The 25,724-nt window shown below is 63.2% G+C and overlaps 2 protein-coding genes across 2 annotated transcripts; one reads left to right on the plus strand and one right to left on the minus strand.

Annotated features, from left to right (window-relative positions):
- Window positions 1–1,892: 1,892 nt before the first annotated feature.
- On the plus strand, window positions 1,893–3,024 carry LOC124092414 (3-galactosyl-N-acetylglucosaminide 4-alpha-L-fucosyltransferase FUT3). The gene has a single exon (XM_046443961.1). It carries the CDS (start codon window positions 1,900–1,902, stop codon window positions 3,022–3,024), a length of 1,125 nt encoding a protein of 374 aa, XP_046299917.1. The 5' UTR covers window positions 1,893–1,899.
- Window positions 3,025–5,801: 2,777 nt separating this feature from the next.
- On the minus strand, window positions 5,802–17,805 carry Nrtn (neurturin). Its single transcript, XM_046443981.2, has 3 exons — window positions 17,679–17,805; window positions 9,009–9,184; window positions 5,802–6,387 (listed from the first exon to the last, which is right to left on the minus strand). The coding sequence occupies exons 2-3, from the start codon at window positions 9,175–9,177 to the stop codon at window positions 5,963–5,965; spliced, it is 594 nt and encodes a 197-aa protein (XP_046299937.1). The 5' UTR covers window positions 9,178–9,184; window positions 17,679–17,805; the 3' UTR covers window positions 5,802–5,962.
- Window positions 17,806–25,724: the final 7,919 nt, after the last annotated feature.

Genomic DNA, 25,724 nt, shown 5'->3' on the forward strand with positions numbered 1-25,724 from the left:
CTGAGATTATAGGCATGCATCAACATACCCAGCTGCCATTTTTTTAAAAAATCAAAAAGACATAGTGAACATAATTTTAATAATATACTCTTCTAGGCACAGAGACACACAGGTACTTGGGAGGCTGAGGAAGGAGGATTGCTTGAGACTAGGAGTTTGAAGCCAGCTTGGGCATATCACGCTAAGTCTGGGAGCCGGCGTGCGACTCACACTCAGGACACACTCGCGAGGCTCAGCTTTCCCCTGGATGTGCATAGAGGCCGCGGAGGGCACTCAGGTTCTGCACACCCTCGGGGCTCTAGGGCACCCAGCAGTCTCCCTCCCTGTGAATCGCGAATGCTGAGGGCCGATTTTGGTTTTTATTTTAATTTTGAAATAGCTTTTGTTGTCCAGGAGAGAATGCCGGGCTTAAAATTTAACATTGAACGTTGCTTGGACACAGTGTCGAGGGGCTCCTCAGTCCCCCGCTGGACGGTGCATGCGCAGGTCTCCACCTGCGGAGAGTCCTGGGGCACCCGTGGCTCTGGTCTGGCTCGGGGGCAGGGCAGGGGAGAAGCCGGTGGCCTGGAGGGCAGAGCCGGTCTGGATCCCCCGGCTCTGCCTGGTGGACTGGGAAGGCCCATGGTGTCGCTCTGGACTTCAAGTGGACGGCTCCAGGGCCACTAGGGGCAAAGAGGGGCAAGGCTGGGGTCTTGGTTTCCGCCTCAGAGATTGGAGTCTTGGGTCTGGGAGCACTTGGAGGGGACAGGAGCACCTGGCCACCATATACCCGTGTTGAGGTTCATCTGCCCGTGCCGTTGTGGTTTGGGTCATACTGTCCCCTAGTGGCCCTGGGTACCAGACACTGCCCAGGGCGCCCTCCTTGAGGAGAAGGGCCCCTGCCCAGGTCCCTCCAGCAGCTGCACTCTGCCGTTTACAGGGGCACCAGGACATTATCCCTGCCCCAGCTGTACACCCCAGCCTCCGCCCGCCCACCCCTCGAAGGTGGGTTTCCTCCTCCTCCTTCAGGACCTCATCCCCAGACCCTGTGCCCATGCTCTGGGCCCCGCAGCCCTCCCCTGGCACTCCGGCCCCACAGCGCCAATCGCCAACTGGCCGTCTCCAGAACAAGGCCCACCCACGGCTCCTGTCTGACCCCCAGCCGCTCCTTCCCTGGACCCCAGGACTGGGAGCCTGCACTGCCCGCCTGCTCGGCCCCGCCTCCCTGGGGCCCTACGCCTGCTCACTTTCCTCCTCCCACCGTGGGGAGGGGCTGAGGGCCACATCTGGGCCCCGGGATCACCCTGCATGGCCTCACAGGGCAGAGTGGCGAGCTGGCTGAATCAAGCTGGGGTGGGCAGTGTGGTTCAGTGCAGAGCGCTGGCCCAGCACCAGTCAAGTTCAGACGGGCACTTCCTCACCTTCCCAGGAGTTGCTGGGCTCCCTCTCACCTCCAGGATCCACTGGGCCATTTCCTCAGCCAGCAGTGCCCTTGCCCCCCGCTCTTCCTGGTGAGCTCTCGCATGACCTTCCAAACCTCCTTCACTCCGCCCTGGGTTCCAGGAGTACCTGGACACATTTATAATGGACACTCTTCTCTCCAGACTGGAGAAAAGTCTGGGAAATAGTAGGGTCAGGGTGGGACCTGAGCTTCCCTGGGACCCCTGCCTAAGTATGGAGTCCCCTTGCCCTGTGGCTAGAAAGAAGTGGACACGGGGCCAGGTCTCCTGGTCTGAATCCAGCTTCGCTTCGCTGTCTCTTGGCCGAGAGCCATTTGGTCAGTTTTGTCATCTGTGAAACAGGCACCGTGGCAGGCTCCATGGGGACCACCACTGTTATCTCTGGCAATCCTGTGTGCCCCTCCGCGGGGTCCCTGTCCTCAATGCCTCTGTCTCCCCTCTTCCCTGCAGCCTCTCCACCATGGATGTGCTCCACCAGGCCAAGCTGTCCTGTCCCTGGCGCCACTACCTCTGGTGGCTGCTACTGCAGCTGCTGGTGGCTCTGAGTTTCTACTCCTACCTGCGGGTGTCACAGGACAATCCCACTGGACCTCCTAGGGCAGGGGTCCCCTGCAGGGAACCTGTCCCCCCCACTGCCAACAGGTCAGCAGGGCTGGCCACCTGGAGTCCCCCTGCCGGCAGGTCCCTCCTGATCCTCTTGTGGACGTGGCCCTTCCACATCCCTGTGGCTCTGTCCCGCTGCTCGGAGCTGCGGCCTAGTGAGGCCGACTGCCAGCTGACCACGAACCGCAGCCAGTACCCCTGGGCAGATGCTGTCATCGTGCACCACCGGGAGATCAGCGACTCGCCCAGGAGGCAGCTGCCGCCGTCCCCGCGGCCGCCCGGGCAGCGCTGGATGTGGTTCAGCATGGAGTCGCCCAGCCACTGTCGCCAGCTGCAGGCCCTGGACGGGCTCTTCAACCTCACCATGTCCTACCGCAGCGACTCGGACGTCTTCACGCCCTACGGCTGGCTCGAGCCCTGGCCGGGCCCGCCCGAGCCCGCGGGCCTCAACCTCTCGGCCAAGACCGAGCTGGTGGCCTGGGTGGTGTCCAACTGGAGAGAGGACTCGGCCAGGGTGCGCTACTACCGGCAGCTGCGCGCGCACCTCCCGGTGCACGTGTTCGGGCGGTCGCACCAGCAGCTGCCCCGCGAGGCCATGGCGGGGCGCCTGGCGCAGTACAAGTTCTACCTGGCCTTCGAGAACTCGCAGCACCGCGACTACATCACCGAGAAGCTGTGGAACAACGCCCTGCGCGCCTGGGCCGTGCCGGTGGTGCTGGGCCCCAGCAGGCAGAACTACGAGCGCTTCCTGCCGCCCGACGCCTTCATCCACGTGGAGGACTTCCCCAGCCCCCAGGCCCTGGCGCGGCACCTGCTCGAGCTCGACCGCGACCACGCGCGCTACCTGGGCTACTTCCGCTGGCGGGAGACCCTGCGGCCCGTGTCGGGCAGCTGGGCGCTGTCTTTCTGCAAAGCCTGCTGGCGGCTGCAGCAGGACTCCAGGTACCAGACGGTGCCCAGCATCGCCTCTTGGTTCACCTGACTGGCTGGCTGGGCCTCCTGCCGGGCGCCGGCTGGGACCTGGGTCTCTGGAGGCCTCCTACCTGGAACCAGGCCTGCTGGACCTCTCTGCTGGCCTGGCTGGGCTCCAGCGGCCTCCCCTGCTGGGGACTTTGCTTGCCCTGCTAGCAGCCCGGCCTGGTGGTGACCTGGGCTACCCAGGACCTTGCCCTCAAAAAAAAAAAAAACTTGGCCCCTGGGGACCGGGCTCCCTGGGGGTCCTGTCCTCTGGTGACTGGCCCGTGGGCTTGTGACATTACTGTCTGTGGGGTGTTCAGATCTTGTCACCATTTCCAGATAGTGATGCTTCAAGAAAGCAGACGTGTCCCCTCCTTGTTCTAGAAGAGCGGCTCAGTCCAGGATGGTTCTGTCCCCACTAGGTGACACTTGTCAATGTCCAGAGATATTTTTGGTTGTCACATCTAGGGGCGGAGAGACTGTCCCTAGGCCAGAAGTACTCTAATCGCCCTGCAGTCCCAGGAAGGCTCCACACCCAGGGGGCTCCAACCCCAGACCTGGGGGTGGGAGAAGCTGCTCTCAACCTCTCCATGGCCCCAAGTCTAGCCCAGGGCGGGGGCTTCCTGGGGGGGCTCTGGCAGGGTGAGGAGGCCACAGGGCAGAGGGGTGGAGGGCCAGGCGGGGCTGGGGTGCCATCACAGAGGTCAGGTCCCAGGAAGGCTGCATGTGTGTCCCAGATCTCCATTCTGCCAGGTGTTGACGGTGCGCCTGGCTGTGACACTGACTCAGTATGATGTCAGTGTACGTGTCCCAACCATGTGACTGTGGGTGATTCTGTGTGCCACGGTGGTCTTCTGAGTAGGGGACTGAATGGGCAGGCCTGGGAGTGTCTCTGAGTGTACCAGGAGGGTCCCCTGCTCTGTGTGCGGACGTCACTGGGGCAAGGCTGTGCACCCGGGTGGGATCAAGGGGCTAGGGGTGTGGAGGGCCTTTGGGTGACCCTGAGTGCCGTCGTGGAGAGGCTGACCTGGAGGTGTGCCTCCCTGAGCGGAGCCTTCTGGGGGAAATGTGATCTGTGTGTGATCCTGTCTGCAGTCCCTGGGTGGCGGTGGTCTGGTCGCTGCTGCCTGAGTGTGCGTGTGTGCGTGGCGGGCTCTCTGAGAGCCCAGGCCTGCGGGCAGCTCTGTTTAGTTTCCAGTTCCCGGGTGGGTGGCACCAGAGACCTGCGGTGGGAGGCTGGGTGCCTGTGGCCGGGCAGGGTGCGGGTGTGCCTGCACACACGTATGCACACCAAGGCAGGCAGCCTCAGGGACCCGGCCTGGGCCTCAGAGCCCATCCTCCCCCTTGCCCAGGGCCAACAGCTTCCCTCTCTGAGTCTCAGGTCTTTGGGGCAGCCAGGGGGAAACTGAGGCCCTGTGCAAGCACCACGTGGGTTTCTGCAGCATCTGGGGACTCCAGCCTCTCTGCCCCGGCTGGGCTGAGTCAGCTGGAATAGAGCAGGAATCCACCACCCCAAACCTCAGTCAGAAGACTGTGGGGGCGGGTGGGGACCCCAGCCAGCCATGGCTCTGAAACGGCCTTCCAAGCAGACCACCCACAGGTTGGGGCCTGGCTGCCAACCCCTGCTCTGAGGGTTCCTGGAAGTCCTCTTGGTAGCTACCTTGAGTATCTTCCTTCAGCTGCAGCTGGGGGGCATGGAGAGTGAAGAGCTGGGCGGCTCTCCCTGGATGCAGCCTCTGATGGTGTCCTCTAGCCTTGTGCCAGGGAATGTGTCTGGGAAGGATGCAGGGATTAGAGGTGGTCCTGAGCTCAGAGGTATGGGAAAGAGGGGAGGAGGCCCAGTCTCGAGGAAGGGCTGTGCTTTGGGCTCCCCATCTGGGGGCATGTGTCCTCAGGAGACCGGATCAGCAAGAGGCTGTCTTGGAAAAGGGACATGCACCCTCTAGAACCCACTCCCCATCTGAGGGGAAGGACAGCAGGGGTTAGCCCCCCCCCCGCAGCCTGGGTCCCAGCGCCCTCCCCACCACCATACCGTGGGACCCACAGACTCTGGGAACACAGCACACACACACACACCCCCCGCGCTGTCTGGGCCTGCCAAGCATCAAGGTGACACCGCGGCAAATCCAAACACCACGCAGAGCTTTTTCCATCCTCCGCCGGGGCTTGTCGTAAATCCCCCTTCGAGGCCAGTCCAAGGCTTTTATGGGCCCAGGACCCAGGTCCCTGGGGACACAGCTCTGCCCCAGCAGGCGCCGGCTTAGGTCTGGATGGGGCTGGCGTCGCCCTGGACCTGTCCCCTCCGGGAGGTAAGCGGCATGTGGATATTTTTAGCTGGTGGAAGGAGATAGTGGCTTGAGTTCGTGCTGGTGGAGGCGGACCAGACCCGAGAAGGCCCTCTAGGCGATGGGGGTCGGGGTACACACCTAGACTTCACTCTCTTCGCCCACACGGTGGCTCCACCTCCCTCTATCAACCCCAAAGCCCCCTCTGTCACCTCAAAAGCATACACTGCGGGGAGGTGAAGGTGGGGACAGGCAGAGGGGGGGACAGGCGGGGAGGGGGAGACAGGCGGAGGGGGGCAAAGGGATCCGCAGGGAGACGGGAAAAGCGGTCCCTGTGACCTCACACCACTCACCCTACTTTCTTTTTCGCTCCCTTCTTTATATCAACTTTTTTCCCCCAAAGCAAACGGGAGCCTCCCTCCGCCCTGCAGGTGGAACCCCTACTTGCTCCCCTTCTCTGGATGGAGACGGTGCCCCTCCCCACACAACCTCATCCCTTCTTAGTGAAGAGCCAGGCACCATTTCCCACACTTTATCTCAACTCAGTTATCGCGAGTCTGTGGGCTCGACGGCATCTTCCCATCCTCCGAGCACGTGCAGTCTGTTTCCCTGCGGGCCGCTGGGTGCCGTCGGGGAGGGAGGGCCTGGGCGCCCATTCGCCGGCCAGATGAGGTAGGGTCACACGCAGGCGCACTCGCGCGCCGACAGCTCGCGCACCGTGTGGTAGCGGCTCTGCACGTCCAGGAAAGACACCTCGTCCTCGTAGGCCGTCGGGCGGCAGCAGGGCTGGGCGCGCACCCGCTCCCTCCGCACGCGCCTCTGCTGGCGCAGGCGCCGCAGTCCCAGGTCGTAGACGCGCGCAGCCGCCTCGCACGCGCCTGCGCAGTAGCGGAACAGCACCGTCTCGTCCGACGCGTAGCCCAGGCCCAGCTCGCTCACGCGCACCTCGAGCTCGCGCAGCCCGCACGGCCGCGTTCCCGATCGCGCACGCGCGCGTCGCCGCCGGGGCCCTGCCCGACGGCGTGGACTCGGGGCCCGGCCCGCCCAGGGCGTCAGCTCGCGCAGCTCCACAGCGTCCGGGGCTCCCTGCAGCAGCGCACGGTCTGTGAGGGGAGAGAGGACAGAGAGATCAGCGGGTGGGCGCCCCTTCTCCCGCTGTTCCCCGCACAGAGGACCCTTCCCCCCACTCCCACATCCCGATTCTCCCGCCCTTGCTGCTGCCCGCGCGCCATCTCTGGGCTGCACTGGGGCAGGTGCACACTCAGACCCAGCACCCCTCTCTGGACCCCTGCCTCTGTGACGGGCTGCTCAGAACCAGCCTCACCCTTTCTGGGTGTCCAGGGCCACCTTCTCCCCCACCTCCCGTTGAGTTGAGCTGTCTGGGGCTCCCTGTCCCCTCCCATTACTGCCCATCTCCCTTTGATCCATCTGCTCGCCTAATTCGATCTGACCCCCATCCATGCTGCACTGCTGCGGGTGTCTTTTTCCACTTTGCAGAAAAGAATTCCCTGGGGCTGTTTGTGACCCCTGTCCCCATGGGGCCCCCAGCTGTTCTCCACCCCTGTGCTGGGCTGCCCAAGGGCACTGGCACACCCTCTCCAGCCAGTGTTGAGGGGCTGCTTCCCAATCCCCTATCCTCACTCCTTAGCTGCGCTGAGTAGGTAAAACTGTCTCTGGGCCCCACCCAGAGCCTCTTCCCCTCTGAGCCTGGGCTGTCTGCCTCCCCGTGCTGCTGCGCTGTGCAGCAGGTCTCAGTGTCCCTGCCTAAGAAACCACAGTATTTGGACTTCTCAGAACACAGGGGAGCAGCAGGTACTGCGCCTACTGCCTGGGTACCCTGTCCTGTGGGGTGGCAGCAGTTACCGTCAGCTCCACCCTCTTGTTACAGGGGAGGAAATGAGCATCAGAGAGGTAGAGCTGTGCCCAAGGTCATCCACTTAGCAGGTGGTGGGGGGGGCGAGGCAAAGGACATTCTCCCTGCTTCCATCAGTCGCCCAGCCCAAATTTGGCCCAATCCCAGCCCTCTTCTCCCACAGTCTCCAGGAGGTGCCTGAGTCACAAATTCCCAGGACCCTGAAGCCTAAATTTATTACCCAAGTGACTGGCCCTGCCCCAACACCCTGCATCCCCAGGAGAGCAGTGCAGATGCTGGGACGGATGGCAGGGGCGAGGGAGGTGGGACTGCAGGCAGGGGCCTCCCTACCCCAGAGCAGGTGGCAGTCACAATGAAGGTTGGAAGGGAATTCCGACTTTAGTCCTGCCCCAAGGCTGCTGCACCTGGCTGGCAAAAGAATGAGCTTTCCAGGAGGGTCTAGGAGGAGGGGCTGGCTGCCGCTGCCCTGGGGTATCTGTTCCCTGCCAGGACCTCGGAAACCAGACGAACCTGGGCTCAGACACTCGCTACTGAAGCTCCAGGCAGGCAGGCGGTGGCCCTGGTTTCCCTGTCTACTCAAAGAATCTTGCATTGTCCCTGTCCTGGCAGGGACTGAAAGGTGGGAACAGAGGGACCCCTGAGCTGCACAGTCCCACCTGTTTAATCGCAGGGTGGGGACAGGGTGCATAAGGCTTTCAGTGGGGCTAGGAGCGAGCCCAACCGGAGCTTAGAACCCCACCAGAATTGTCTCCACCCCAGAAGTATGTCTATGGGCAGTTATTCATGGGGTTCACAGATAAAATACTGATGCACAGTTGAACCTGAATCACTAAGAAATAATTGACAAACAATCTTTTAGTGTTTGTCCCTGCCTCCCTCCAGCAGGGCTGGCCACTTGCACAGAGAGGAGATGCCCCATCCACCTCCCCGAGCTTGAAACCCCACCATCTGTGCATCAGCTCAGGGCCTAGAGCGCTGCGGCTTTGGGGGATCAACGCCTCTCCCTGGGACCGGATGCAGGGCAGGCAGGCACCTGCCCATGGAACTGGGACCCTCCCTGGGGCTGAAATTCCACCAGGCGTGCTTTGCCCCAGGTCTGCAGCCCTGGCTTTGGGGGGCCCCGCCCGGGTCTCAGGGACCCAGTGTCCTAGAAGACTTCTCAGCTCAGAGGGGTGGAGTGGAGCTCATGCCGGGGGCTGCCCTTGTCCATTGTGAGGACAAGAAAGGAGGATTGTGTGGGTTGACAAGGGCGGGCGCAGACTTGCCCTCCCCAGCTCTCGAAGGCACCACGCACGCGTCCTACAGCCCAGCCACCCACGCAGGCGCACGCGTGGGCATGTGCGCTGTACACGGGGGAGGGCCCTCGCACAGTCCTCGTAGCTCAAGGCACCAGGGACAGTTGGGGGAGCTGGGCCAGGCCCTTGCCACGTTGGGCTCCATGCCTCCAGGGTGCCCCTCCGCTGTCCCGCCCTGCGCAGGCCTCCTGCCCCTGGTGTTTCTGTGGCTTCTCACCAGGCAGGTCACTGGGGCTTTGGATCCAGCCTCCCTCTCCCGATCCCCTGCTGCGCTGTGGGGGCCGCCTGGGCCGAATGCCTAGGTCTAATCTCCATCTGGCCCCCACAGTCCCTCAGGGCCAGAGCCTAATTCCTTGTGACAGCTAAGTCCAAGGACCCCGGTTCCCAGCAGCCATCTTTCCCCACCGGCCAGGCCCAGGCCCGGGGTGGGCACTTGTACCTCCTTCACCTCCATCTTGAAACACAAAACTCCGTGACCCCCTCCAGCTCCACTGCCTGCAGTGCCACCGGATGGCCACCCCACATGGGGGATCCGAGCCAAAGGGTCGGGGCTTACACTGGGCCAGGCGGGCGATCCGGGCGTCCAGGGTGCGAGGCAGGCGGCGCAGCGGGGCCAGCGCGGGTCCCAGGTGGTGGCTGAGCAGCAGGCCTTCCCGACACATCCAGATGGATAGCACGGAGCTGCAGAACACCGAGGCCAGGGCCGCCGCCTTCCAGCGCTGCATCCTCGGCCTGTGGGCACGGGATGGTCAGCCGCCTGCCCTGAGCAGCAGACGGGGCAGTGGGCCAGGCACCCTGAACAGTGGGGCCCCTGACTTTGAACACTTCATGCTGAACGTAACTTCGCCATGGCTTATGAAAGAGCCAGTGCACTAGGCTGTGCAGAAGGCTGCCTGAGGCCAGGTGGGCTTCGTGCCAGGTGCAACGAACTCCAGTCCCAGAGTGTTTTCCTGAGTAGCTGATGGTAGGTGACACCAGGAGCTAACAGCAGGAGCTGGCCTGGGGGCTGAGAATGGTGCGTGGTGGGGCAAACGGCCAGTGCAAAGGCCCTGAGGCTGCACAGTGCTTGGTGTCTTGACTGCAGCCATGAAAGGAGGAGGGTGAGAGCATTCCTGAAGGTGGCACTGTGGGACAAGGGTGGGGAGGGCAGCTGGAGCTTATGACAGAGTGCAGGCAGGAACCCAGGTTGAGGCCATTCCCCCACATATTTATGTCCTCGGGCGAGACTCCCTGCTCCTTCCTGAGCTTGTTTTCCCTCCAGGCAGATTGAACTGAGGCGCAGACCCGGCAGCCAAGGACCAAAGCTGCCCAGCAGCACGGCCCGGCCTCCAGGCTCCGCTCGGGAACGCTCCCTGCTCTCCTTCCCCTCGGGCAGGGTGGACTGCGCCTCCCCCAGGAAGCCTCCCCTGACATCCGCAGCCACCGCAGGGATGCCTGCTGGGTCCCCACAGTTCCCTGAGCTGCCTCCACGAGGGCACTGGTTGCTGGAGCTGTGGCTCCTGCGTGCAGCGAGTGCTCAGCGTCCCGCGCACCCCCACCCCGGCTGGGCGCTCCCGGACCCAGGGCGGCCCGGCCGCGTTTACATTCCCGCCCGGCAGCCTGGTGTCGCGGCGCGGAGCCTGGCGGCCGGCCCGGTGTAAACATTTACACGAGCCCGGACGCCGGGTCAGCTCCCGGCCGCTCGGCGGGGCTCAGGTCCCCGGGCGCCCCCACGCGCGCACCGCGAGCCTCGCAGGCCGCCCCAGCGCGCGGGCATTTAGCTGCTCGCGATTTGCGTTCATTTGCATGTGATTTGCATGAGCCGGGCCCTGGAATGGCTCCTCGTCCTCCTGGCATCCCACCAGCGCATGGATGCACATGGCTGCACCACCAAACAGTACGCGAGACGGGACTTTCATTAAGCTCCAATTGTATACCAGGCCTGATGCCAAGCCCCCATGGGTCTCCCATTTTGCAGCTGGGAAAACTGAGGCACAAATGGGGACTTGCCGCTGTCAGTGGTATTGCTTTTCTCCTTCTTCTCTTGGTGCTGGGGACGGAACCCACCGTGTCAGGTTTGCCAGGCAGGCCCTCTACCACTGCCCACACCCCAGCCCTGCGCAGTCTCTGGCTGGTGGTCTTGGTGGGAGTGAGCTCTCTGGTACCCGGGTGTGTAAACAAGTCCTGGACCAGTCTGGGGGTCTGATAAGAGTCACCCTGGAGGGCGCTCCTGACACATCAACGAATGGGAGCTGGGCCTAGGCTGGCTTGGATCCTGGTCCAGGGTCCAGGGTTCTGTCCGCCACTCTAGTCCAGCACCAGCCCCTGGCGGAAGGCCACTGCTGCCTCCGAAGCTCTGCTGTCTGTCTCCTCTTGGCCTTGCCTGCAGGTTCCGTCCACATGGGTGTCCACCCACTCACCTAAGGCAAAGCGGGCACCTGTGGTGCCCAGGCCCTGAAGACTCTGTGGGACCAAGACAGACAACGTGCAGAGAAACACAGTGGCCAGGGCCAGCATGCTGAGGACAGAAAGGAAAGCCAGGTGACAGAGGGAAGGGAGCGAGGAGGGCAGCGTGGCCTTGCCCGCCCAGACCCCTGCTCGCCCCTGGCGAGCACCTGCTTTGGGCATCACCCCTCTACACCCGTCCCACAAATTAAATCGTTTATCTGACAAGAGCCCTAAGAAGCAGGTGACACCCTTGTCCCCGTTTTACAGATGGGAAACTGAGCCCAGAGGCCATGCGACTCGCCCAAGGTCACAGCTAGGATCTGAAAGCTGGTGGCCTGACCACCAGGAAGGGAGACAGGCAGGGAAGCCTCGGGGACTGAGCCCTCCCAGCCGCCAGCCCCAGCTCGCCCCACGGCCACGTCTGGGAGTGGCGCGCCTCAGTTTCCCACGAGGTGTCAACACCCAGGATCGGAGCTGTGTGTGCAAAGGGCTTAAGAGTGGACTGAGAGACTGAACCCAGCTGGCCACAGGGGCCTCTGGTGGCCTTGGAGCTGCAGACCCCCACCCAAGCTCCGGTGGAGGCAGGGAAGCAGGGCCGCTGTGGAGGGGCCCCGCAGGCGCAGCCGATAAGCACCTTAACAATGGGCCCTTCTGTCTGGGGGTCACCCAACTGGTTTGTCTCTGGCACAGGCCCGACGGGAGGGGGTGCGGCAGGTGTGGCAGCGGGCAGCGGGAGGGGACCAGGTGTGCACCCGTGAGCCTGTGTCACACACGCCCAGCCCTCTGCTCCTGCACGTGCCACATGACTCCCCACAAGAGCACTTCACGCACACGCGGGAGCTCATCACGCCCTGCACACAGTTCCATGCCCAGACGCTCCCCACAGTGGCACCCGCGCCCCTCTCTCACACTCCAGGTCTGCCACACCCACACACAGGTGTGCTTCCCTCCCATACCCAAACCCCACGGCGTGCAGGCTGAGTGGTCCCCAGCTCAGTGCGCTCCTGGGCAGCACCGCACACAACGTTGTGCTCACGCCTGCGCGTGCCCCAGCCACAGCCCCGGCTCGCTCCTGCACCAAGGGGTGTCTGCCACCATCGTGCCCTGGCCTGGGCTGGGGCTGCCGGGCGCGTCCCAGCTCTGCGTCCCGGCTGCATGCTCACACGCAGGAGTGCACAGCTGGGCTGCCCAGGGCCACGGGCGCGGTTGCTGGGCCTGAGTACCGGGGCCTGGAGCTGCGCCGCGGGCACGGGCCTGTCCAGCAGTCTCTCCTGTCCTGGGGGGACGTGCACAGCCTGAGAGCTCTTGCTGACCGAGGAGGGGTGCATCCTCCATTGGGACCCTGAGGGCCCAAACTGCGGCAAGGCCACCACTTCTGGCTGGAGGCCCTGGAACCCTCCGTGCCGGGGCAGGGGAGAAAGAGGCCCGGAGGGGAGGCAGCAGGGCAGGCCCAGCCGCGAGGAGCGGGCAATGTCCTCTGTGCAGGCTGTGTTCCTCCCCACCCTCTTGCCATGCTCCCCAGGGGACATCCGCCAGGCACAGCCAGTCCTGGGGTCCAGCCTCTGTCTGCCCCCATGGCTGCCCCCAGGGAGACAGGAAGGAGGGAGGGGTGGGTTGGCAAGGGGCTGTCCGCGTCTGGCAAGCTCCTGCTCATCCTTCAAAGTCCTGTAGCCCCTCCACGGCACCTGGCCGCTCCCAGCCACAGGCCTCCTGTGTCCCCAGCCCCAGCCCCATCCACGCTGGCGAGGATTTCAGGAGGGTCCTCCCGGGGCGGGGGGGTCCTCTCCTGGTGAGGGGCAGGCTTTGAGAGTTCGGCCTGTGGAGGCTGGAAGGGCGGGCCTGGAGTCACAGCAGTGCCCTCTTCCTCTGCCCATGCCCCCGTCCCCTCAGTGACTCTTCCTCAGTAAGAGCCAGAGAGTGCTCCAGGGAGGACCTGGCTGGGGGCTTCTGGGGATGCTGTTGCCAGGGCCGGTCAGGCGGGGGTCAAGTGGGCTGGCGCAGGAGGAAGGCGCGGCTGGGCCGGGGGGCAAGGTGCTGTCCCCACGGGGATGGTGGTCTCTCACTTGAAGGGCCCCTTCAGTGAGGTCCTGCAGGCTTGGTGGTGGCAGCCCGGGGCAGGGGCCTCGGGCCCACGTGCCTCACCTTGCCTCCCGATGCCTGTTTCCTGGTCAGCGCTGGCACTGGGGGGGGGGGGGGTGCTGGCTGACACCTAGGGCAGTCCGGTGCCCCTTCGCCCAGTGGCCTGGGGGGTTCCCTGGGGTCCTGCTGATGGGAAACTGAGGGGCAGGACTGGCCAGCGGTTGGGGCCTCTCTCAAGGAGGACGCCATGGCTTTCATACAAGAAACAAATTCCACAGCCCACAAAAATGTGCCCCCTCCCTCGGGGGCCAGGGCCCAGCCCCACCCCGCGGGAGGACGAGACGGGGCAGTGATGCACATCTGGGGGCAAACCAGGAACATCTGGAGAGCCCAGCTGGTTCGAATGCAGCATCCGCAGGCGGGGGTGGCGGCTTGTGTTGGGTGGGTGGACTCGGCCCCCACCCACCTCCCGACCGGCCTCTCCCCCTCGCCTCTCCCAAATAGAGTACGGTGCTGCTCCACTGCTAGAGCCATGGTGGGCTCCCTGCTGCCCTGAGCATCAAGGCCCCTGGTCGTCCTCGGAGGCTCTGGGTCTGTCCATGCCACAGGGACGCCGAGGGATGGAAACAGGGACACTGGCCTACGGGGAGGCCAGTGACAGCCGCTTTGTGATAATCATGGCAGGACATAAAGCTACACCGGTGCTGTCCCCAGTGTTTAGGGCAGCAGCGACAGCAGGTGTGCCATTTCATCCCCACGTGGCAGGTGGAAAACCCACGTCCAGGAAGCGAGTGGCCTTGCTCTGGGCGAAGCAGCACAGGGCTCAGCTGGGCGGGCGCGGGGGTTAGGCGAATCCTATGCACCCCTCAGAGCCCTGGCTGTCCACCCCCTCCTCACACTCTGAGCCTCGGGCCGTGTGGCCTCACAGCCATGACCTCAACAGCGACTCGGCCTCTGGTGGCTGGGGCCAGGTGCTGTGCGGAGTGCTCTCTGCTGCCCGATCCCCTCACAGCCTGCACGAGATGCTCCAAACCATTTCCCACAGAGAGCGGCTCCGCAGTCAGGGGACAGCTAGTGGTCACAGAGCAAATAGGAGTGTGCCGGGGTTCGCCTCCAGCGAGTCCACTCTGCTGGGAGCCCGCCTAGCCTGGGAGCGGGGGTGAGGAGTGGGGACGGGGGGCCAGGCCCTGCGTGCAGAGCCCAGGATAGGGACAGGTTTCCTCAGAGACACACAGCAGGTCCCGGCAAAGAAACGACCCAACATGCCAGCACAGGTTCTGCTCCTGACACACAGCAACCCAGCAAACACTTATTCAGCACCTACTGTATGCCAGGGACTGGGATGGGGCCAGGGACACCCTGGGCCCGGCTGCCATCTGGTGGGGGAGACAGACAGACAGAACAAAGGTGAATAGCTATGGCACAGTAGACGTTGGCCGCCCGCGGACCACAGCAGCCCAGATGGAGTGACCGGCCGGCTGCTCCCAGGGGTGGCGAGGACAGCTTCTCAGACAGGAGGTTTGGAGCTGAGGCCTAGGGAGTGGTAAGAACTGGCCAGGTGACCCCTGGGGAGAGGGTTCCAGGCAGAAGGAACTGCAAGGCAGGGCCTGGAGCTAGGGATGTGCATTTGAGGCAACCAGTGTGGCTCCAGCAAGCAGAGCCAGGGGACAACATGGGAGGCTGAGGTCAGACGTGACAGCAGCCCTGTGGCCCAGGATCGGCTCCCTACCCCCTGCCCCAGCACCTGGAGCCTTCTGTTCCTGCACCCCACACCACAGGTGTGCCCAGGAGCACCTTTGTGTGCCAGGCCACCAGCTTCTTGGACCTGCTGGCCGGCCCTCTGTGTTGGCCCATAAAATAACCACCTTGACCACATGGGGCAAGCCCGCTGGCCCCACAGGTGTCTGTGGCTGGCAGGAGGGGGCTCGGCGGGGTGGGATGACAGGATCAGCCTAATGAGGCCTGGCACACTGAACAGCTGGCGTGGGGCCCAGCGGGCAGCTCCGGAGACGTGGCTCTCCCAGGAGCAGCCAGAGGACACCCCAGGAAGCCACCACCTGAGAGGGAAACCGAGGCCCTGCCCCAGGGGCCCAGACCCTCACGCCGAGGAAGACGGGCACCACGTACTTGGCCATTCCTCCTCCTCCCGAATTCAAATTTGGACTCAAGTCCCTGAGGCCCGGTGCCACTCAGACCCGGATGGAACCCTCTCTCTGGACCCCAGTTTCGTTCAGTGCTGAGACTTAACCCAGGGGTGCTCTGCCGCTGAGCTTCACCCCGGGCCTTTGCTTTCTTCGATTCTCCAGCAGTACCAGGGGTTGAACCCAGGGGCGCTTCACCCCTGAGCCACACCCCGGCCTCCTTCAAAGTTTCATTTTGAGACCGGGTTTCACTGAGTTGCTTAGGGCCTCACTAAATTGCTGAGGTTGGCCTTGAATTTAGGATCCTCCTGCCTCAGCCTCCCGAGCTGCTGGGATTATAGGTGTGCACCACTGGACCTGGCTCCTGTCTGATTCCTTCCAGGTCTCACCAGAAGCCTGATTTCATTTGGATCTGACAAGAAGAACTCTCTGTCTATTATCTCACTGAAAGGCCTTCCTGGTCAGCCTGTCCAAAGGGCTCTGTCACCGCACTCGGCTCGCAGGCTCCCTTCTCTGCAGCGGGCACCTCTGCAAGTGCACAGCTGCCTGGGGTACTGTCGCCCCTCGCCCACAGGCACCGTCCCTGCCCGGCCGTCCTGTGCTTGGCTTCACCCTCGCGGGGCCTGGGCACAATGCAGCCCCAAGCTCAGGAACTAGCAGCAGGAAGGAAAGTGCCTCCCAGTTGCTCAGCCTTGGTTTTCTCAGCTGGGAAATGCGGACAAGTGGCATCCTGCTGGGCCTGCCTGGAGCTCAGACCCATCTGCCCTTGACCTCCCCACCTGGGCCTTGAGACCTGGACACCCCCCCCCCCCGTGGACCAGCCCTCAGCCCAGTCTGGCCCAGCAATGCTGAGTGCATTAGGATCTCCTCTCTCCTTCTGATTCCAACCCTCACCCCAGAGCTCTGTCCTGAGTACCCCACCCTCTTCCTCCTCTGGCACACTAACCATGAACCCTGAACATGCCAGAATTGGCCATGCCACCGCCTGCTTCCAGATCTTTGCATGTGAAGATCCTGCCACCCCAAATGTCCTTTCTTTTCCCACTAAGGAAACTCCTCTTCATCCTTCACAGCCCCAGCTCCAATGCCCTTCCTACCTTGTGGTAGAGCCCTCACCCCTTACTACACAGAAGCTCTGTGTCCCTGGGTCTCCAAATCTGTCTCTCTTCAAGGACGGGGCACAAGAGGCCCCATACCAGGACTCTGGTACCATCATTGTTTGTCAAACATTTGTTGAAACAAATGTGTTCTTGTGCCTGGCGGCCAACTTTTGGGTCTCTTCTGCCCCAGATTCTTGAAAGTTCTATCCTCTGCTCAAGCCCTGAAAGCTGAGGCCAGAAATCCAAGGGGCTGGTGCTATTCCAGACACTGTCCCATTGAAGAGGGGGATGTCTGTTTTCTTTCCTGCTCCCCTACAGCCAGCTCTCTGCAGCTCGCTGGGGGTGGCACGAGCTTGGGAACCCCGACCCTCAGAAGTCCTAGGATGAAAGGAGTGGGGAGGGGTGCCACAGGGCCCCCAGGCAAGTGACTGGGGGTGGGGAGAGACTGGCAAGACCGGGAATCTGCCCTCCACTGACATCCGCCTGGGCTGGTCACGCCCCATCGGGGCTTCCTCAGCCCCGGGCACTTGGAGACAAAGAGTGCCATGGAATACACAAGGACATGGGGCAGGAGAGGGCAGGGCAGATAGGCAGCTGTGCGGCAGGCATGAGGTCCACCCTACTTCACCCGGGGCTCCTGCCCTTGCTCCCCCAGTTCAGGGCTGGGGACTGCAGAGCCCGGTAGCCACCCAAATGTATGCTAGCAGCCACATGGTTTCTCTCCAGTCCACGCCATTCTGCCCACTGTCTGAATCCCCCTGGACCTGACGACTCCTAACCCAAAAACCACCTCCTGGGGCAATTTTGAGCAAGAGACTTCTTTTACAAAAACAGAGAAGACAGGCGCTGCCCGGCCCCTGCAAATCCAATCTTTGCCCTTAAGGGACCCCCCACCCCAAGGGTTGGACGCCCTCTTGTGGCAGTACTGGCGTCTCCCGGAGCCGAGAGGGCCCGGCCTTTACCGGAGGACACCGTGTCCCCGGCGGCGCCGGCGGCGGCGGCGCGCAGGGAACGCGGCTGGAACGCGCCGCTGACAGATGTTTACTTCTGTGCGCAGCTGGGCCGCGACTGCAGCCCCCGCCCGGGGTCTTCGGGATCCAGATGCCCGCCCCGCCCCTGTAGACCCCGAGACGGAAGGGGTGTCTGGGTTTCGCCCTCCTAGAGGCTGGGGAGGGCATTCCCGTCGCCGGCGCTTCCTGGCCTCTTCCGAGGCACCTACGGGGGTCTATGGAGGCAGAGCGCGTCCGCCCCGTCGGACAGGGACATCTCCGCCACTCCCGCCTGGAGGGGCGCTTGAGATCGCCCTCCCCAGCCCAGCGCCCCTCCACGCACAGACCTGTCGCCCCCGACCCGCCCTCACACACGCGCCTGTCCCGGGCCCCAGGAGGGAAGCTGATGGTCTCCCTGAGCCCCGGGGGTGCACCGGCCGGGTGGTCGTCTCGTGCCGGTCCCCGCAGGCCCCCACCTAACCTTGCTTACCTGCTCAGGGCGCCGGACTACCCCTCAGTGGCGGCTGCGCCTGCCGCCCGCGCCGGCCCCAGCCCCTGCCCCTGCCGCCGCGCCCGCCATCAGGGCGGCCTGGGCCCGCGGCGCCCGGGAGGGCCCGGGCCGGAGGAGGCGGCCGCGGGGGGTGCGCGGCGCGGGCCGGCCCATGGGGCCCCCCGGGCTCGCTCAGCCGCGCGCTGCGGCCATCCCGGGCCGGCGCGGGCTGGGGCTGCGGGTGCCCTGGACGGCCGGGGCTCAGGGGCGCGGGGCGCGGGCCGCACGGACGGCGCGGGCAGCCTGGGCGCGCGGCGGGGGCTCCGGGGCGGCGGCGCGAGGGGCCCGGGCGCTCGGAGCGGCTCCACGGCGCGCTCTCCCGCCGCTCCCGCCGCGGACGGCTCGGCCGGCCGGGCCGGGGGCGGGGCCGGAGGCGGGGCCGGGGGCGGTGGCTCGGGTTTCCCGGGCCCGGAGCCGCCCCCGTCCTCCCCGCCCCCGCCCGAGGGGCGCTGGAGGAGCGCAGGTGGCAGGAGCGCGGGGCCCAGGGCGACCACCTAGACGGCCAGCTCCCCGGGTCCCGGGGGCCCCGACGGCGCCCCTTCCGGAAAGCCAGGGCTCCAGACGCCCTTCCCAAGAGTCCCCTCCTGGAATCCTAAAGCCACAGTTCCCCGACGCCAGTATTTGCGGCCCTCGGCGCCCGGCAGTCCACTGAGGATCTGGCCCGACTGCCAGACCCCACAGTCCCGTCCCAGGTCCCCTTCCGGAAGCCGAGGGCGCAAGAAAGCCTTTCAGGAGAAAATCCCAGACCAGCGCCCCCCTGAATACTGGCTGCTTCCCATCCCTACTCTGGAGATCCCTATGTCTTCCTTAAATCCCGAGTCCCAAGACGCCCCCCAGGTCCCTGCCTGGAGGACTAAGGGCCACAGCACCACTCGACAGCGGCGTCCTCGACCCACAGGCCCCCGCCCCACTGATGATTATAGGTCCACCCGCCGGTTCTGTCCCAGGTCCTCTTCTCAAAAAGTTGAAGAAGCTCGATCCCAAGAAAATCCTCTCAGGGAACCAAGAACCCAAAGTTTCCCCTCAAGACCGCCCACGATACCCTAAGACTGATGACGATACCGCTGTCCACAGAGTCCCCCATCCAGTAGCAGTTTCCCCAATATGGCCTCAGAGCATACGGGGATCCCCTTCTATTTCCTGGCTCCCGTCGGCGCCCCCTCCTGGGCTCCAGGACCCTCGGTGCCCGGCGTCATTTCACTCCCCAGAGCCCAAACCCACCCGGACCCCTCCCCGATGGTTCCGCGTTTACAAAGCGCCCCCTGGCGGCGCTCAGCAGTCTCAGAGGAGGGACGGGGTGGAGGCGGGGCCGGAGCGGTCTTGGCCCCGCCCACAGCCGAGTTACTGAGAGTTCTCCGCCCGAGGCCCCGCCCCCGGCCCCCCGCGCGCAGACTCCTTCTAGCGCGCGGGTCCTGGTCCCGGCTCGCGTTCTCTTGGCCTGGTGGTCTGGTTTCTTTCTCCCGCTGTCTGATTTCTTGGGGCCTCCTTCTCCCTCTGGCCTGGCCGCCTACATTCCTCTGATCCCGGCAGCCTGTGGGTTCACATTGGATCTCCCCAGGACAACCCCAATACACCCACGCCTCTTTTGGATCACTGGGTGCGGGTTGATGCGGGGCTGCGCGTGGTGCGGTGCACGTGCGAGCCAGGTGAGGTTGGGGGTGCGGGGACAGGAGAGTGGGTCAGAGGAGTGACAGCTCCGCAGTGGCTTGCCTCCAGCCCAGGATGGAAAAGAACAAAGGTCTGTGCTCTGCGTGGCCTCCGCGCGCCTCAGTTTCCCCGTGGGGTGTGACTGGCGCTCTTCATGGGATGCAGTACCAAGTGACCGTGCTTGGCGTATGCACAGCGGCGATGCCAGATGCTCACTCGCAGGCACTTACCCTCAGCGCCAGCTGGCTTTGACCCAGACAAGGTGTGGCAGGGGCGCTCCCCCTTGGGCAGGACCCCCAAACCGCCTCCACTCTCATAGAGCCAGACGAGGACGAGTGCAGCCTCAGGCCACACAAGCAGGTCACTACCACCCACATGCTCACACTTGGACAGCAGGACATACCACTGATCCCCAGCCTGCACCTCACACTGACACACTAACACTCACACACGCACATATGTAGCCCACTGGCTCCAGAGGAACTTCCTGCTTGCTGGTGCACCCGCGTGCACGCGTTCATACACATTTGGCGGGTCCTTCCGCTGCCCCTACTGCCTGGCGCTGGTTAACACACCAGGCTCTGGGCATGATACCACCCATCCGGGCCATAACCCATGGCGACCTATACCTGCTCTGCACATGCACACAGCGCCCACACACGACGCTCAGGTGACCCTGTGCTGAGGCGCCTACCCCCGCCACCGGGCCGCGGGAATGCCAGAGACGGTACCGCGGCACATGTGCACACACGGGCCGCGGGCAGGGCTCCAAGGCACAGGCCCCTGCACACGCGCAGCCTGCAGGAGCCCACCCCCAGCCAGCCAGCCACCATTAAGCTGTCACCAGCTGCCCTTCCGCCGCCTCCCGCTCACCCCTCAATGCCTGTGTCCCCCTCCCCGCTGTGACTGGGGGCCGCGGGGGTGGGGCGGGCCAACACATGGGGTGCAGGACACACACATGTGCCCACCATGTGGACGCTCATAAAATAGTTGCCTGGGCAACGCGACTTGAAAGACTTGGTTCTTCCTCTGGGTTGGGGGCGCGGAGGTTCAGGGGTGGGGCGGAGGTCGATGGGCGGGGCAGGAGCAGAAGGTGGGGACTCAGGACTCCTCCAGCCACAGTCAGGGACACGCGATGACCAAACACACATGGAGGAGACAGTGTCACACTCTGGGACATAAGGATGCTGCTTTGCTCAGGACCTCCGCAAGTGGTCACACCAGAAGCACAAGTTCCCTCCATCTGGGCACAGTCGCACAGTCACCCACACACAATGTCACCCTCCAGACAGGCAGTGACCGACAGCGCCCTGTCCGTCACATGCGCTGACTCAGCACAGTCAGGAACTGGGGTGCACAGTCACACCTCATTTCCAGAACTCCTCCACCCCCAGCTAGGCCAGGGGCCCATCCCCACTGGGAACCCACAGACCCCCTGTGAGGACCAATCTTCGGGGTCTCAACCGCTTCGAAGAAAGGGAGAGCCCGGCTGCGCGGGAGGCTGCGCGGCCGGGGCTGGGGCATTTACAGCGCTTTATTTTTAAACTTTCCTTGTCGGGACTTGGGCTGGGCAGGGTGGGGTGGGGGGAGCTAGGCCTTGAATCTCCCACGTGTCTGCACCACAGTGGGATTCCTGGTCTTCCCAGAACAGAGGAGTGGGGAAACTGAGGCTTGGGGAGGCACAGGGGCACCCCTGGGCACGTTGCTCCTTCCATGAGGATGCCAGGGTCAAGGCCAAGGCAGGGGTGGGTCCGGGCAAGGGTAACCGAAACCCAGGCCTCAGAGCCTGACTGCCCTCCCTGTGTTTGCCTGGAAATTAGTTCCGCTCCTTCACCACCTCTGCAGATGGCTGCCCCTGGCAGCTCCTGGCAACAGCCGCCCTCCTCCACAGCCTGCTCTATGCCCGTTCTGAGGTTGGGAAACCCCAGGATCAAAGAGATCAAGAGGCAGGTCCAGGTCACACCGCAAAGAAGGGCTTCTGACCTGGGACTGGATGACTTTGGAATGTTCCTCCCTGTCCCTCCCCCAAGACTGGCCCCTTCTCTCCCTGGGAGGCCACTGCTCCCAAGGGAAGTGTTCTGTTCAGGGGTGGAGACCCAGGCCAGTTTTGGGAGGCCAGCGGCCGCTGGCCAAGATGTAGACTTGGCTGGTGGAGAACTTTCCATCTTAGTGCTAGGAGTTGGTCCAGGGCCAGAGGGCCTGGGGCTGTACCCTGGGACCCCCAGGGACCGGCTGTGCAGGGTTGGAGGTGGCTGGGCACTCAGTGTCCTCCCTACCTCCAGCTGCCTCTGGCCTGAGCCTTAGTCACAGAGCCCGTCCTCATCCTGCAGTGTGCTGCTGCACAGGCCCCCGGGCCTCAGTTCTTCCACCTGAGGAACAGCTCCCTGTGCCATCAGATCAGCGCTTGGAGTTGGGTAGTGTCCCCTGGACTGGCCTGGATCATGGGACGACTCCAGGCTGCCGCCACTGGCCCTGGTCCTCCTCAGCGCTCAGCTTTGGGTGCTGAATTCAACATCACTCTCACTTCAACTCTGGCAGGGTCCCCAGAGCTGGACACACGCTCCTGGCTGGGGGTCAAGCCAGGGCCCGGGAGCCGGAGGGGAAGACGGCCAGGCTGGGATGGAGCCCAGGAGGCCTGTGGGCGGCAGGAAGGAGCCAGCCTTCCAGGCCAGGATGGTAAAAACAGGGCCAGCAGCTGTCCCCACAGGGCCATTCACAGCCTCGGGTCACAGGTCGAGGGCCCCATCCCTGGGGGTCTCAGGTCAGCAAGGTGGGAAAGCCATCAGGCAGACAATCCCGGCAGGGGGCGGGGCCGGGCTATGCGGGTGGCCGGTGGGGCCCTGCAGGGCTGTGCAGACAGACACACGCACTTGCCCGTGGACACAGAGGAGCAGATGGAAGTGTGCACACCACTGCTCACCCGCGTGTGCCACATGCACCCTGGCTCCCTGTCATCACTGCCGCCTGCCCAGCTGCCTGGCCGGCCCTGCCGTCTCCTGTCCTTAGCCCGGGCTGCCCTGATCCCGGTCTCCTGTCCTGAAGCCAGGAGATAAGGGGCAGCTGCAGCCACCGATAAAGAAGTCGCAGCCACAAATCCGGGGTGGCTGCGGCAGTGTTGGGCATGGAGCCCGGGCTGCACCTGCCCTGCAGCGCTGTCCAGCCAGGGAGAGGCAGGAAGAGGGCAGGGGCTGGGAGGGCGCCGCAGGGGCAGAGGGGAGCAGAGGGGAGCAGAGGAGAGGACCAAGAGCAAGAGCAAAATGAATCTTTGAGACAGAAATAGAAAGAATCAAAGAGACAGAGGCAGAGAGAAGCCGCAAAGAGCGAGCCAGCTGCGAGGTCCCCAGGCCTGTCCCACCCCCACCTGGCCCTCACTCTCGCCACCGGCTCAGAGGCCCAGGGTCACAGCCTCCCTCCTTGACCTCAGTCAAGGTCAGGCATTGGGAGGATGAGCCTGGGTGACATCTCCTCATGTCCCCCATGCCCCCAAGGTTCATAGGAACCCCTCAGGCCCCTGCCACAGCTCAGTGAAGGTGGGACTCCAAGGGAAGGCTCCCCGCGGTGCCCCATTTCCAGCCGGGGAAACATGCTTCCCCCGACAAGTGTTCATGGAGCCCCCTCCTGTGTCAGGCCTGTGCTGGGTGCTAGGGACACAGAGTGACAAAGGCAGACCCAACCCCCACCCTCTCTGGGCTCACAGTCCTGTGGGGAAGGTGATCATGGGGCCAGGCAGCCAGAGGGCCAGAGCGGGCACTGGACTCACCTCGTCGGGACAGTCGGGGAGTCTTCCAGGGGGGAAGGGTGGGGAGATCAAGGTGCCTGGGAGCAGGGAATGGTGCTGTTGAAGAGGGAACCACGTGCGGAGGCTCAGAGGGAGGACTGGTTCCTGAGATCTCTGGAGTAAGCAGGGAGAAGGCAGCAGGGCTGGGCCGTGCGGGAGCTTAGGGAATGGGACAGGCAGGGCACTAGGGAGCCAGGGAAGGACTGGGAGCCGGGAGGGCCCGGTCAGTTTTGCCCAATATTATCATTATTATTATTTTGCAGTGCCAGGCGTTGAACCTGGGGCTCATGCACGTCAGGTACATCCTCTGCCGGGATCGTGTTTCCCACTGGGCTGTTGGAACAGGAAGATGGAAGTCTGGAGGGGGGAGGGGTGGGGATGGACGTGAGAGTCTGGCGGGAAAGTGAGCCGGTCATGGAGGTCCACAGGCTGTTGGGGAGAGAGGCAGGGAGGTGTCCTCTTGGTCTCTGGCTCTGGATGGTGAGGCAGCCCTTGGCTGGGGACAGCAGGACACAGGAGAGGTGCTGAGACCATTGTTCTCTTGGGGATGCGGAGGCCAGGGGAAGGAGGCCAGGAGGGGCTGGAGGCTTCTGAGGCCACAGCAGGAGGGAAGTCTCCTGGGAACAACATGGGGTCTCCCTAGGACAGGGGTGCCTGAGGCTAGGGAGGCCAGACAAGTGCAGTTCAGGGGCCCTCTGTGGCCTGCGGGTGACAAAGGTCAGAGTCAGGTATCAATGTTTAGAACAGGGCCTGGCCCACAGCAAGCACTGACAGCCATTCACGGGGGACAAGTGAGCACTATCATGCCACCATCGTCCTACTGTGTGGACGGTACATGTAATGAGCCAACACGCCACCGTTCATATGAACGCCCTGGTGTCCACAGCCAGCCATGGGCTCCTCGGCCAGGAAGAGGCAGGCCTCCCTGAGCCTGTCTCCCCAACTGTCTCCTGTGAAGCTGTGTGGGGGACAAGTGACAGGATCCAGAGGCAGGGGACAGGCACCCCAGGAGGGAGGAGGGAGCTGGTCGCCTCCACACTTAACCCTACTGTGTCCCACAGAAGGTGGTCGGGCCCCAGGTGGGCGGCAGCTCTGACCCTTCCATTTTCTCCACCGTCCTAGAAAAACTGGTGCTGAGGCTGTGATGGCCTCAGGGACATCCCTTCCCTCTTTGGGCCTGTTCACCACCTGTCACACCAGAAGGACGGCATCCCCTTCCTGCTGTGGACAGCGCTCGCCTTCTGAGTGCTGTGTGAGGTGGTGAAGGGACGCATGGCATTCCTGGACGGAAGCCAGGGAAAATGAGGACAGTGACAACAATGCAGTGACGACGGCTGTCCGACTACTGCTCGCGGAGCCCTTTCCTTCTGAGGGAGGTGCTCTGATCAGCCCAATTTTATAGCTGAGGGGAGGCGAGAGAGCTGCAGGGTGTTCCCCACTGGCAGGTGGAGGGAGGGGCAGGGAGTCTAACTCAGGGAGAGCCTGAGCTCCCCACTGCACAAGCCTCCTCCAAAATCGGGGACCTTAGGGGGCATAACCAGGCATGATGGGGGCAGTGGCAAATGGTGACTAGGGCCTCCCTCCTCTGCTCAAAGCCCTCCATGGCTCCCAAATCCCTGGGTATCAAAGTCCAAGTCCTCCCTGTGCCCAAAGGACACTGAATGACCTTCCCTGTCCTCTCCCAACCTCTCCTTCTCCTTGCTGTGCTTCCAACATGCTCAGTCCAGTCCTGCCCCAGGACCTATGCCCTCTGCCTGGAGCACTTTTTCCTTCAATAGCCCTATGACTCTCACTTCTTCTGAGTATACTCAAATATGGCCTTGTTAGTGAAGCCTTCCTTGACTATCCTACTAAAAATGTGCAAACACCAAAAGTGTTATCCCCAATTCCCATTCCCTACTTCATTACTACTAACAGGGTAGTTACGATTCATGTTCACTGTCTAACTCCTGCGCCAGCTCAGGGGGATTTTGTTTTCTTCACTGCTGTATCTCCAGCATCTAGGGAGCATCTGGCACATAAACTGTCAACTATCTGTTGAACAAATGCCCCACTTAAAAGTAGTGAAACTTACATTTAAAAATATTTATTTTAATTGTACAAACATGTGGGGTGCCCTGTGATAATCTGACCCATGTACAGTATGTGATGATCAAATCAGGGTAGTTCTCCTTAAACATTCCTTAAACTTTTGATTAACGTGCGCTAACTGTACAGACTTACAGGACACAGTAAGAGACCTCAATACGCGCCTACGACGTGCGACCTGCCATCAGGGGCACCGTGTTGCCAACTCCTTGTTCTTACAAGCCTTGCGCTCCTGCCTTCCGGTTATTATAAAAACATATAAAAGGTTACTGGGAACTACTTTCCTCCCCCCACTCCCCCCATAGAACTTATATTTTTTAAAGCAGAGCAGAACACTCCCTGTGGCCCGCAAGTGTCAGGTTTGAAGCCCTTGAGGACCCTTTTTGGTTTCCCTCTGACCTACAAGCCCGTCCGAGGCCCCACCCACGTTTGGCTCCGCCCCGTGACGCCAGGCGCGCATAACAGCGTCATTG

Source organism: Marmota monax, unplaced genomic scaffold, assembly GCF_021218885.2.
Source record: "Marmota monax isolate L192 unplaced genomic scaffold, Marmota_monax_Labrador192_F-V1.1 WCK01_AAM20220418_F8-fsc00102, whole genome shotgun sequence".
NCBI classification, from domain to species: domain Eukaryota; kingdom Metazoa; phylum Chordata; class Mammalia; order Rodentia; family Sciuridae; genus Marmota; species Marmota monax.

Bases quoted from the DNA above. Each gene is read 5' to 3' on its own strand.
- Nrtn (XM_046443981.2), bottom strand. From the start codon at position 9,177: ATGCAGCGCTGGAAGGCGGCGGCCCTGGCCTCGGTGTTCTGCAGCTCC. The intron at 6,388-9,008 runs GTAAGCCCCGAC...CTCCCCTCACAG, and splicing joins GATCGCCCGCCTGGCCCAGT to ACCGTGCGCTGCTGCAGGGA.
- LOC124092414 (XM_046443961.1), top strand. From the start codon at position 1,900: ATGGATGTGCTCCACCAGGCCAAGCTGTCCTGTCCCTGGCGCCACTAC.